Below are 14334 nucleotides of genomic sequence, written 5' to 3'. Positions count from 1 at the left end.
TAACAACCTTTAGCCTATTAAAGGAATTTTCCCCAAAATATATTCAGTAATTGATACCTTGAGTAGCAATGCAATGGATAGTAATGTTTTTTTTTTTAAATATATGGTAAATTTCAGCAATACATAGGATAAACATAAGGCATCTTGTTTAACAATGCAGAACAATGAAATTTATTTAATGTTCAGGTATATGTCTAGAATTGTCTTCACCTTCCTTTAAGGTCCATTTTCTTTGTAGTTATATTTTTAAAAATACATTGACACTGTGGCATTTTGTATAGATTATTAAAACACTTGCAGTGCTGAGATAGCATTAAATGTTTTTTTCTGTTCTTAAAGGAAGTACAAAGTTTGCTTTCCAACTGGAAGGGCCCAGATCTTACTAGCTATGGAGAGCTTGTTTTAGAAGGAACATTCCGCATTCAACGTGCCAAAACTGAACGCACCTTATTTCTGTTGGATAAACTGCTTTTGATCACAAAGAAGCGAGAAGAGATGTATACATACAAAGCCCATATATTGGTAAGCAATCAGGATCATTTAATGGAATGCACATTGTACAGGGAAACCCTAAAAAGATGGGGGCAGCTGACTACAAAGACTTTTTTTTTTGCTGTGATTTTTTTTGTGAAAGCAAATTAGTTAACTAAAAGTAGTTTTCACTGAACTCTTTCCATCTTCTCCCATAAGACTGAATCTCTGTCTGTGCTATCTTGCAGTGTTGCAATCTGATGCTGGTCGAAGTCATCCCAAAGGAGCCACTCAGCTTCAGTGTCTTCCATTACAAGAACTGCAAGGTGCAGCACACTGTACAGGTATGAAGTGCCATCTGTGGTATATATTGTCATGGCGATCATGTTAATAAGCAAAAACTCACCTCTGACACGCACGTTCATACACAGCAGGTAGTAATGTTTGACCATGTATATGGCACATATGTTCCTACAGCGCATGCTGCAATGCAAGACAATATCTGTGGCATATATGTTCATACAGAGCATGCTATAAAGCAAAAAGAGATTTCACATTCATGTTCATATACAGCATGCTGGTATAATGCAAAAAACACATCTCTGACATGCATGTTAATAGATAGCATGTTGTAATGCAGTAACCACCAGTACCTGTCAATTGTCCAGATTTTCGCAGAATGTCTAGATTTTTAACTTACATTTTTGGTCTGTTCCTTATAAAACTTGTTTTCTTGACAAATCATTGAAGACTGAAGTCACTAAATAATGACATGTGTTTGAGTTTCAGACTTCATGGCATGCAGAAAATGCACGTAAATGCAATACCTATTATTCCAGCAACTCTCTAAGATTATGAGAACAATTTTTTAAATATGTTCCTGATTTGGGGTTTTTGCCCTCATTATTTATAGTTTTGTACAGATTTCTTGCACTTAGCAGTTGAGAGGTATGAATAACACATATCTGGCATATGTATTCTTTCAGAACATCCTATAATGCATGGACACCTTTGTCATGCATGTTCATGCAGAGCATGTTGTAATGCATAAACATTTTTTCATGACTGTTCAATACAGACCATGTTATAATGTAAAAACACATCTCTGACACACAGCTTCACTCAGAACATGCTATAATGCATGTAAGCATCTCTGTCATGTATGTTCATAGAGAGCAACCTGTAATGTAAGAACATATCTGTATTTACATTCTCACTTACTCCTAATATGAGTACTTAAAATGTTATGGCACAATTGAAACTTTTCCCCAGGAAGAAAGGCCACAGAAGGAAAAAAAAAGTAGTAGATGAACGTGTGTTGTTGCCAGCGGGGCCACTGACAGAAATAACCAAACACACTGACTCATGTTACTTTTTACTGCACTATAACATGGTGCGTTAAAAGAGGTCCTTCAGAGTTTAGACTGTATAAGCCCTTTTTCTTGTAATGCACACAGAAAGTTCTGCATAATGTCATTCAGATGATATGTTATCCCAAGGTTCCACCTGTCCATATTTGTGGTAGATTCTGAAGATATTATATATTTTTATTTCCCTACAGTTAGCAAAAGATTCTACTTGATATTCTGTGTCAGGGACAATAAACCCAGTGGGAGAATCTGCTTAGTCAACTCAGTGAAATATTACACTTTGAATAGAAGCCATAGCATTAATTGTAACCAGCTGATTTTAATTGCAGCTTCTGTTTGAATGAGGCTTCTATTAAGAATCAGTGCTGCTGGTGTTTATTGGGACAGGCAGAAGACTGCAAAGGCCATTGTGTTTTTTTCTTGTCTGGCAGCCTTTCTAGGAATTCAGCCTACTACTATGTGCATTTTGCATTTGCATTAATATCAAACATTGTTCTCAAAGTCCCCACAGTGGTTGCTAGATTGCTTGTAGTGTTGCTTTTAAAGCAGCATAGTTTGTCGAGTCTAACAACCTAAAACAGAATTTATAGCATCAGAGAAATGCATCTTTGTATAGTACCTTTTGTTGTGTGCATTTGAGTGTTTCATTTAATAGTCTGCAATGTAATGGCACATAAATATTGCAGCAATGGATCAACATATCATCTCCAGTCTGAAAATGACTACACAGTGAATAAGTTATACAAGTGGTGGTAAATAAATGTAAGACAGAGGGATATTTTGCATACTGTGGTGGTGGTGCTGCAGTAGCGTTGTCACCTCACAGATAGACATTGTCCTATTCGATTCTCAGCTAGAGCATCTTCTTTGTGGAGACATGCGTGAATGGACGTACCTTCGTTGAAGGTTGTGCGTCAGGGCTAGCAACTCGGCACGTAAAAATCTACTGCCAGTCATTAGCGGACCGGAGTTCCACTGTGGCGACCCCTAACTGGGAAAAGCCGAAAGACACAACAACAACAGAGGGATATTTTGTGTTATCTTCCTGATGCTTCCCATACATCATTCAGTTTTGGGGTTTTAGGCTTGGAAAAGTATGCTTCTTAAATCCACACTTCAAGGATGATTCATACTTGGGGGGGGGGGTGTCAGTGCCACCTGATGTGTACCTGGAGTGATGTACTAGCTAGCTGTTTGAGATCATGGTTAGAGTGTATTGGCATCAGAATGACTTATGGAATAAGAAAAGTGTATAGTTGGTACTCACTATATGTCTGCTTATGCAGCTGTGTGGTCAGTGATGGCTACGGATGTCTGTCTTTCACACTGAGGAGCACAATACTTTGTCAACAGATGACACAGACCAGAGCAGTGGTTCGATCATTCATTCATTATTTTTCTTTTTTGTTATAATTACAGGGATTGGAGTGTGTGTCTGTGAGTGAGTGCGGGGAAGGGGGATCTATGATATACTGCTGCAGCCATTGATTCCTTCACTTGAAATGAGCTATTGATATTATTATTGGAGGCACTCTGTATATGATAGCAAAGCACAGTTACATGATTAGAGTATGCATCACTGATATATTTTTTTTTAGCAGAAGAATTGTCTTTAGGGTAACAGTATACACTGACTACAGCAGCAAAACATTCATTTTTCTTTTCTTTTTTTTGTAATTACAGTGATTGTGTTCAGTGTGTGTATCTGTGAGTGATGGACGTAAATAATAACACATTACTGTGGCCATTATTTATTTCACTTTCTTCCTGGTCCATGAGCTTTTAACCAAAAGCAGCTGGTTTTACCTATAAATTCTGGTGACAGTGTACACTGCCCCTGGCAACAATGTCTTTTTTATTTTTTTAATTACACTGATGATGGTAGGAGCCTGTTTGTGAGAGAGAAATAGAGAATGATAGCAGGTAATACCAGGCATTACTGTGACAGTTGTTTATTTCACTTTCTGAAAGACTAATGAGGAGATTTATATCTGTGGTCAGTGGTAACAGTACATGCTGCACACAGCAATGATCTGTTTCTGTGTGTGTGTGTGTGTGTGTGTGTGTGTGTGTGTGTGTGTGTGTGTGTGTGTGTGTGTGTGCGCGTGAATGGCAGCAGCAAACTTTCTTTGGCCATTCATTTACTTTCTTTGTATTCACATAGGTAATTGTTAAAAGCAGTTATTGTTTTTATATTTCTGTTTGGCTTTCTTCCCTAATTTACTATCTACAAACATAACAATCTAACAATAGGAGGAGCTTACATCCATCCAGGCAATAACTATGCCATCAGAGAGGAACTCCTCTGATGGGCTTTCACCAGTATCCTACCATAAACTGTTAGGGGGACTTCAGTATTGATTGGCTAACTGTAAAAAATGATGCCTCCAATAATATCAACCTTGTTGATTTCAGTTAAATCATATGTACCCCAATTAGTTTCAACAAAAACAGTGACAGTCAAAGTACTCTAGACTGGATCCTAACAAACACTCATAGTATAATCTGTTCTGCAGGCTCTCCCTCCCTGTTAACTTAAGCAGATGACCTACCCACTTTTGTTGTAAGAAACCATACATGTTCCCCAAAAGTTCATTGTTTCAACCTCTCACAATAAAGTCAACTTTAACATAGATACTTTCACTGCCACTCTGAAATCCATCAACTAGATAAGTTTAAAAACTTCATAACTTGACAAAGCTGAATCTCTGCTTAATATCTTTGTTTAATACTATATTTCTTAATGTACTTGACAAATTTGCCAAAGTCAGAAATAAATAAATTCAACCCAGCTTCCTGACTAATTCGGCAAACAAAGCTGTTAATGAAAGAAAGAGATAAATTATGGTGTTGCTGCTAACATAATAAAACTTAATTCAGTCTTCAGATATACAGACAGCTTAGAAATCAGGCTAAAAACAAAATCAAATATGGTAAAAGATCATTCTATATCAACCTACAAAATACATGTCAAATAAATCCAAAAATGTCCAGGTCCTCACTAACCAAACTTAGGAACCTTGGCTCTACAACCTTACAACCTCCCTTAACAAATAACCAGATTGATAGTATAGTCAGCCAATTCAACCCATATTTTATCATAACATAGTCTCCTTGCTAAAATACAAAATTTCAGTCTGTCACAACATGTCTGTAGAAAGAGTATCAACTTTTACCATCAAAAAACTTCCACAAGTTAAACACAACACTCGCCCCAGACCACCTTTTACAGAGTATAGCAGTGGATGCCCTACCCTATCCTGTCTCTATTCTAATCAGCCAGTTCATCAGAGTTATGTTCTTGTACTACTGTAGAAGTAAGCTTTTATCCTGCTATTTCTTAAAGGGTGGAGAATCAACTGACTTCATCAGCTACAGGGCCATCACTTCCCCTCTATCAAATATTCTTAAAAAATGTATTCAGAATCGACTGTTCAGCTCTATACTTCACAGTAATTTACTCTGTCCTAGTCAGTATGGCTTTCAGCCACATTGTAGCACCATGACTGTACTCCTCAGTTTCACCACCTTCATTAAACTGCACAGAAATGCTAAAAATATGGTATCTGCTGTATACGTTGACCTGGCCAAAGCCTTTGATATTGTCTATCACCCTAAACTTCTTACTAGACTCTCATCCTTAGAACTAGGCAACACCTTTAATTTCCTGGTTTGATGGTTATCTATCTGGTAAGTAGCAGGCTGCCAAATGGCACTCTGACATCTCCTCCTTTCTTCCTGTATCCGTGGTTGTTCCCAAAGGATCCATTCTAGGCGTACTCCTATTTAATATTTTCATAAATGACAGACACAAAGCTGGCAAACACACCACCATCACATAGTATGCAGCCAGCTCTGCGCTGATCTGTACTGCTAAGAATCTAGAGAGAATGCAACAACCAGCACAGGAGTCCCTGCTCTCTGCCAAGACATGGCTTAATAACTCTTAATTTCTACTGAATCTTCAAAAAACAAAATTCTGCTGTTAACACTATGGACATAAAATAACAAGATGGCTGTCTTCTCCCTAAACCTTTCCAGCAACACCATAAAAAAGTAGTTTGCTCACAGCAATCTTCTAGGAGTTACTGTAGTTGAAAACATGAAATTTGATCTCCACATAAAGGAAGCCATGGAAAAAAAAGCTTGTCAAGAACTTGGAACTCTCTACAGGATAAAACCTTACCTAACAGATGATGAAAGAAAGCAAACAGCTACTGTATACTTACCCCCAACCCTTTTATATCGGAGCTCGAGTCATTATCAGCCTTCAGTTTGCTCAAGCATTTGAACAGCACTACAATAAAATAGCTAAATTTGCTGCCAATATACCCCCCAAGCCCCTTCATTGCTTAGCCCTGAAACAACTCTACTGGATTGAACATACTCAATACCTACCTTTCTCCCAGGTAGTAATCACTCATACTGTCATCTACAATCCTGAAAAATGCCCAAGCTTGGCCTATACTTTCCTACAGTGTACACCAAGTAGTACCCTACGCTCAGGTGAGAAGCCTGTACTGAATGTGACCAGATCTCCAACCTTGCCTCAAAAATATGGAATCCCATACCACATCCACTAAAACAAACAAGTAAACTCAAACCCTTCAAACATCAACTAAAGCAACATCTATTAGGCACTTGGTCCAGCCCAGGTTAAATGAATGTGACCCAAGTGATGCAGTATAAATCCTCAACAAATATACTTTCTACTTCCCATTTAGTCTCCTTTACTCCCTCCTTTCTTGCCAAATAGACCTGACCCCTATCTTTTTCTTTCCCTTTTCAGACTGTTGCTATATGCACTTAAGATTCCTCTCCTCCTACAGCTATGTCCCATCAGTACTCACCACCTGGCTAATATTTCAGTGTTATCCCCCAACTGTTGAACTGCATAGATGTATTTTGATTCAGTCTTAAAAAGTATTTAATGCTGTTACACCATAAGATCCATATGCCATTGGGTAATTCAGTACACCAGCTGGAATAATTGTATCTTAGTTTACTCAGTTTTAGTTCCTCTGTTATGCTCAGATTATTGCCCTTTAATCATCATTCACTGTTAAAATAACTTACACTTGGAGCTTTTCTCCCTGGGTCTCTGCTAAAAGAGGCTCTGCTCGGTCAGTCTATCCTGGTAAATAGATAACTGTTATCTGACCCATGGTGAAGATGAAGCCTCGGTCAGTCTATCCTGGTAAATAAATAAATAAATACTAACTGACCCAGAGAGAGAGAGATTTGTGATTGCATAAGCAAATCTGAAATTGAAGAAATATGAATGCTCGCTCAGTCAACCTCTTCAGCTTGAAATTCACTCAACTGAAAAAAAAACTCTTTTTATTGCAAAAAGGAAAACAAATGCTTTCATTTTGCAATTGTTGACAAAATAAACCCCCAAAACCCTGACTGCACCACAGGATCAAATTATTGAGGATAATGGTAGTGTAAGGGCAAGGGTTATCTGTAATGTATTGTGTTGGGGGGGGCAGCAGCAGGGTTACAGTTAGGCTTAGCTCACATGAGTAAGGTGGAGCAGGGAGACGTTTGTTGTTGTTTTGGTCCTCAGCTGGGAGCTGGCAGGTGTGCCACACCAGGGAACTGCACATGACACCAGGTGACCTAGCTACAGGTCTGGGTGTTGCAGCTGTGTATGAGTAATATGTTCAGTGGTTGTTGTTGTGTCTTTCGGCTTTTCCCGGTTAGGGGTCGCCACAGCGGAACTCCGGTCCACTAATGATTGGTAGTTGATTTTTACGTGCCGAGTTACCAGCCCTGACACACAACCTTCAATGAAGGTACGCCCATTCACGCACGTCTCCTCGCAGAAGACGCTAGAATGTATTTGTGTAGTATATGTGACTATTCTGAAATTTAGACGTATAAGTGATTGGATGAGATGAATGTTTTATTTAAAGTTTCTATAAAAACAGTATTAATTTTATTATGATACAGTTTGCAATTCTCTGACAAAAAAAAAAAATATATATATATATATATATATATATATATATGTATATGTATATGTATATATATATATATATATATATATATATATACATACATAGACATATACACACACACACACACACACACACACACACATACAGTAATATCCTACAAGGTTATGTTGAGGTATCAGCGTGTTAGTAAACAGCACAACAGCTGCATTTGCCTAGGTTTCTGCCAAACCTAGTTTTGTCAGCATGCCAACACACACCACGCCATGCCTTATTGCTCAAGTGCTCATACAAGTCATCACTTGAATGGCCTCATGAAAGGTTGAAATGCACATGTTGTGTCTGAGATATGTGGCTCTGGCTGCTCTCTCTATACTGATGATTCCTCCTTTACAGAACTGTGTGTAGGAGTGTTGCAGTAACATTGTTGCCTTTCATGATTATTCAGAGCCAGAGTGATCAGTTATGCTTAGGGTTACCACCTGTCCCACTTTACGAGGGACAGTCCCTCTTTGGGCAGTTGTGTCCTGCAAAATATTGTGAGAAAATGGCAAATGTCCTGAGATTTTAGGACAAAATTATTTTCTATATTGTATGTAATAGTTGCATAAAACAGTTATTCTGTATCTGAAACACCTAAATGTTATACGAAACAGAATAAGGAACAAAAATGGTACAAGAATAAACTTTTATTCAGGCAAACAACTGAAGTTCTGTCCTTTGTACTGGCCGTGGGTATGTTTTGCCCTGCAAAATCTGATGTTTGTAGCACAAATGTCCCACTTTGGCCATTTGGAAAGGTGGCAACCCTAGTTATGCTTCCGCAGATCATCGGAATGTGATCTGGTGTGCCTGCATTCTAGAATACTTCTGAGTTATACTACGAGAAGTTCAGGATTGGGTTTCCTAATAATAATCATAATAGTAATAATGGAGTTAAATCTGGATTGTAACTCGTATTATTCCACATTTGATAAACATTTAAATGATAGCCTGAGTAGTAAAATTAAAAAAAAAAACTGGCTTAAAACAAAGGCTGTAAAACTAAGTTACCATGAGACATAGCCATCTTTTTTTATTTGCAGTCCATACTTAATCCAACTTGTGACTGGTCTTTGTGTGCTGTATGTGAGGATGGTGTGCAGATGCCAGTAGTCAGCATTGTTTTCTCTTCTTCATTTGCTATGCTGTCATCAGGATCTAAACTGACCTTTTTCATTCCCCTCAAATTTGTACCATGCTAGACACTGCAGAGTAGGGCAGTACTGTGTTAAACCTGTTAGCAAGAGGGACAGTCTAGTATCAGTGCAGACACGTTAGAGCATTTCTGACTGTAATTAGCTAGGTTTTAGTATGTGTGTATTTTCATGTATTGAAACACACTTTAATACTTGCTCCATTATGCAGAGGGCTGGCACCCTGACAATGAACCAGATGGCCTGAGATTGAAGGGCAACCTGTACCAGCTTGCACCCACTGAGAGGAGGGTGACAGCTGGATTTACTGCCCTACTGATACCCAAAGGAGGCTGGGTCATAGTGAGAACTGTGAGCAGCACAAAAGCCACAGCAGGGTTGTGCACTTCAAACAACATTCACTGTAGCTGGGCAGAACATGTGAAGAAGTGGATATGATGTAAGGCTGGTATTGCAGCCAGTTAATCAATTACTGCAGAAGTGCAATGGTTAGGACATGGCTGCAGAATGCCCGCTGTTGCTGTCAGGATGATGTCTCCTCCTTTAATGTCCCTCAGCCACCCCCACCCCACCAAAAACAGTGCATAGAGAAAAGAAATTAACGAGAATGCCATGCTTTCATCTCCTGTTTGCCACAGGAGAATGAATGGGTCCAAAGAGTAAGGAATCAATGGCCAGTAGGCCTAGAAAAAAAAACTAGTTTTATAGCAGCTGTTTATTACTAGTCATTTTGGGATAAGGTGCATCTGAATGATGCATGTGTATTTTCAAGCACAATGTGTGTGTTTTTGTTTGGGTTGTTTTACCTTAAACTACCTATGACTTGTCAGAAATGTTATAAATTACTTAATATTGGGAGCAAATAAATGTCTGCTGGACTATCTACTCTGCCCAGGTTCCTTCTTGTTGCCAAAACTCTTGATTATTTCCTTCCACTTTTGCATAAGTATTGCCATTGCCCCCGTCTCCATTGCCCCGTCTTGTTCAGTACAGGCTATTTTGAAAAAAAAAACATCACTTCCAATTACACAGCACTGCCATTTTGCCATTGACGTGTTGAAGTGGAGATTTTGGGATCACAGATAATGTTAAACAGTTGATATTGCAAAAGGGGGGGTATACCCCCTCTCCCACACACTGTTTATATTGTACTTTTAAAGACACTGTACTGGTGATCTGCATAGTGTTTTCTGTACATTGAATTCATTCTTGGTAATATGATTATCAGTGGTTTTGATACAGGTCTGTTCTGGATATAGTTTGATATTGTTATGCATATTTGAGGGGCTGCAGAGGTGATGTGGGAAGGTGAGCCTTGGAAGACCCTAGAAATTTTGGTGAGGAGGGAAAAAATGTGGTGGTTAAGGATTATTGGAGACAAGTGGGAAGTGGTACACTTGAATGCTAAGAACCAGCTGTTAGAGGAGCACAATTACATGTGACATACAGGAAAAAGATCTAGTATTGATTTTATACCAAGACTAGGCCACCCTGAATAGTGTGAAGGGGCAGTATCAGTCATAAACAAATCACAGGGGGTGCAGCCTTAGGAGACTACATTTCATAAGTAAAAGTAGTAACACTTCCCCTTTGTGTGGCCTTGGTCAGACCACATATTCAGTACTGTGTTCAGTTTTGAACATCATATATAACATATAATGCTGGACTGACAAATGGAGTCCAAAATGGTATGTTGTGATCAGTTTGCTACCCTGGTAAACAGATTAAATAAATAAATGGCCACCTTGAATGTGAAAAACTGGGGAGAAATTATGAATACAAGCTATGAAAGAGTGGACAAGATGTAATTCAGAAGACAGTGTTATGTTGATATAAAGAGATCAGCCAAAGCAAGGTAGACAGAAGGAGAGGCCATAGGCAGCTGATTGAAGGAACAATTTGCTATGTATATTTGAGAGGGTGGTACCCAAATAGAAGGTGCAGAAAGAAATCACTAATATATTCAAGAAAAGATGAGAAGAAGAGCTGGACAAGGGAAAGATGAGGAATAAATGCATGTAAAATATGGAGTTCATTTTAAGGCAACCTAGACAGAAAACTGTCTCTGCTGGTGCTGGCAAATTATTAAAAGATAAAGTAGAAAGGGAAACAGAAGGTGCGTTTCATTGTATACCTTGCTGTATTTGTGCAAATACTGAATTTTATATTCCTAGCAAATGTGTTGCACTTGGTTGCTTAATTTTTTTTGGTTGTGTTTAAAACCAGGCCAAATCCCAGCAGGAGAAACGTCTTTGGATTCTACATCTGAAGAGACTTATCCTGGAGAACCACCCAGCAAAGATCCCTGCCAAGGTAACTATTAGCTCAGAGTACTGCTCATTGTAATTGAAGTGCAGGAAGCGATTAGCATCCTGCTGACTTGTATAATAATATTTTGCATTCCCAGCTGTTGTAGATACATACATGAACCTTAACTGTACACTAACCATAAACCTATGAGACTAATTCTTTAATGTGCCAAAAATAAATAAATAAATAGCCAGCAGTGCAGTGTGAAGGTGCAGTATGTTGTACTTTTATTAGATTTTCATATTCATTTTGGTAGCTGCCATGAACCAGGCCATCAACTAAATGATTCTAACATAATTTATACTTATTAGAGACCTGTGTGGGAGGAGCAGCAACAGATATTCATAATGTATATATCAGAATCATCAAAACATTTAGAGACCCAAGAAGTAGAAGGTACATTTTAACGCTTAAGAGAACAAGTTCTTACAGGTGACTTTTATGGATGGAGGCGGAGCCCCAAGTCATATTTGTCAAGTGTCTCTCTACTGTATTGTATTCTTCCTTCTCTGCAGTATTCTATCCTGATTTGGAGAGCAGTTCCTAAAATGGTCTCTGTGCAGTAACATTCTGCATAATACGTATCCCTTCAGTGACTTCTTTGTCATCTTTTTTTGTAATTTTTTATTTATTTTTTTTTATAAAGGTGGCATTAACTGAAGAAGCACTTTTTATTCTGACATCTCTTTTGCACTCCATAGAAAAAAGAAACTTTAATGTTAAGGATGATTACATAATATAATTAGCCACATTTCTGTACTTGCATTTGGAGACAGTGAATTCAGTATGAAAAGTCTGGAAATGCTTTGTCCATCCAGATTTACCTAATGGGAGTGTGCCTTTTAAACTTCATTGTAACGTAACATTTACAAGTGATGCATGTAGCCTTGTGGACAGTGTCTGCCATCTAGTGGATTGTGACAGATTTACAGGCACCTAATAAAGAAAAAAAAGGATGACCCTTGCAGGAAAAATGTAAAATGTTTCCAACTTCTACAGTTTGAAAAATAGTGTAAATAGTGTTATTGTTAGCATCAGACTGACAAACACCACTGATGCATGTTCTGTGTTAATTAAATGCCATGGGTAGTTACGGTACTCCAGAAGTGCTAGAATTTGTCAGTCCTCCATAAAAGATGCATTTATTTATCGAATAGTATATGTTTATGCATAATTCTGAAAGTCCTGAGTGCTTTTCATCGTATGTTTGCTGTATAATTCTGAAAGTCCTGAGTGTTTTTCATCGTATGTTTGCATTTTGTATGGTACTACTGTATGTCAGAATACCCTACAAACTCAGTTGTAATGCCATGTAAAGAACAGAGTCATTTAGATGTGCTGTTAAATGGAGGACATGTTTAGCAGTCCTAATGTTGCTGCTGATGTTTTGCTCTTTTGTATGTTCAGATGGGAATAAAGGAACCCAAGCAAATATTCAGGAAAATGGAGGTACATTTTATTGATACTGCTTACAGAAATGGTCCCAAAGATAAGTTCAAAAAAAGGCAAATGTATATATATATATATATATATATATATATATATATATATATATATATATATATATATATATATATATATATATATATAAAATCACTTGACACAGAAATGCAAAAATGTTACTTCTTTCACTATGAGACACTGTTGCTCCCAGCTTCAGAAAGTTCACCTCAAAAAATAAATAAAATAAACCTACGTGTGTGTGTGTGTGTGTATATATATATATATATATATCTATATATATATATGTGTGTATGTATATATATATATATATATATATATATATATATATGTGTGTGTGTGTATATATATATATATATATATATATATATCTATATATATATATATATATGTGTGTATATATATATATATATATATATATATATATATATATATGTGTGTGTGTGTGTGTGTGTGTGTATATATATATATATATATATATATATATATATATTTTTTTTTTTATTTATTTACATATATAACGTTATAACCCTGATAAAAACCTCAAAATTGTATGCTGTTGGTCTGTTTTACCTGCTAAAAGTAAGTAAAATTAAAGTGCTGAGTGCAGGTTTTAGGCCTTACATTAAACTTACCTGTGGTGTGGTATCATGAGTCATTCAAGATTCTCCCTTTAACCACTCCTACTGCCTTCTCTTTCCCCCACCCCCTCTCACCTCTAACAGTTTATACTGGCTACAGAGTAGCACAGGCACCATTTTCAAACCTAGGTGCTTAGGATTCCCTATCTCTCCCCCTTGGCTGACTTGGCGTGACTCACAGTGTAAGTTTCTACATTGTATGGATCTTTTTTACTGTTTTTGTGTGTAACTGAACAACCTATTTCTAGGGTCTGATACTGCATAAAGTACTCTATTTTGTTGCAGAAGCTTTATAAGTAGCTAGTGACTTTACTGAATTCCCTCGTAATATTTGTGTTTAAACTAAACCTACACATAGAGAAAGTGTATACTCATCAGAGCGACTACTTGCTGCATATGTTTTTAATGTTTAAATTGCTCACACACATTGAATAAGTGTATTTACAACCTGAATAACTTGTGCTAGCTATACTGGAATTGCTTTTACTATTTTGAAGTTGTACAACGATGAACAGTTGATTAGTTTTTCTGGTATATCTTTAAAATCTGGCAAGTGTTTGTTATGTTCTTGTTTTCTTAGCTATAAACCCTAGTCCACGCTCAAGTTTGCTACTTTTACCCCCCTAAACCACTCTGAATGTACTATTGTAAAATAACTGCTTGTTGTTTTTTATGTATGTATTATTTATTTATTTATTTGGCATTTGTTAACCAGGTTGGTCTGACTGGGCAAGATGCCCTTTTTCAGCAGAGACTTGAGGAGAAAAGCTCCATTGCAAAATTTAGCAATACAGTGATGAATACAAAAATGTCAGGAAAAGTGTGATTAAACTTTATGCAGAGTAATTAAATTATTAGTTGATTCTATTACTTGATTCTGAGCTCTGATTATTGGCTAGGCTTGTAATAGTCTGCAGACTGATAG

The 14334-nt window shown here is 37.3% G+C and overlaps 1 protein-coding gene across 4 annotated transcripts in view; it reads left to right on the top strand.

Annotated features, from left to right (window-relative positions):
* Positions 1 to 14334, top strand: part of PLEKHG1 (pleckstrin homology and RhoGEF domain containing G1) — a 2146741-nt gene that overhangs the window by 2060448 nt on the left and 71959 nt on the right. For all 4 annotated transcript variants that reach the window (XM_044090606.1, XM_044090581.1, XM_044090674.1 and 1 more), the window contains 3 exons: positions 340 to 522; positions 720 to 815; positions 11224 to 11310. In XM_044090606.1, coding sequence (XP_043946541.1) covers positions 340 to 522; positions 720 to 815; positions 11224 to 11310 — 366 coding nt within the window. The remainder of the gene's footprint in view (positions 1 to 339; positions 523 to 719; positions 816 to 11223; positions 11311 to 14334) is intronic.

This window comes from Protopterus annectens, chromosome 1.part0 (genome assembly GCF_019279795.1).
Source record: "Protopterus annectens isolate FY-2018-M chromosome 1.part0, PAN1.0, whole genome shotgun sequence".
NCBI lineage: Eukaryota > Metazoa > Chordata > Ceratodontiformes > Protopteridae > Protopterus > Protopterus annectens.
This window is presented reverse-complemented; position numbering and strand designations above follow the sequence as displayed.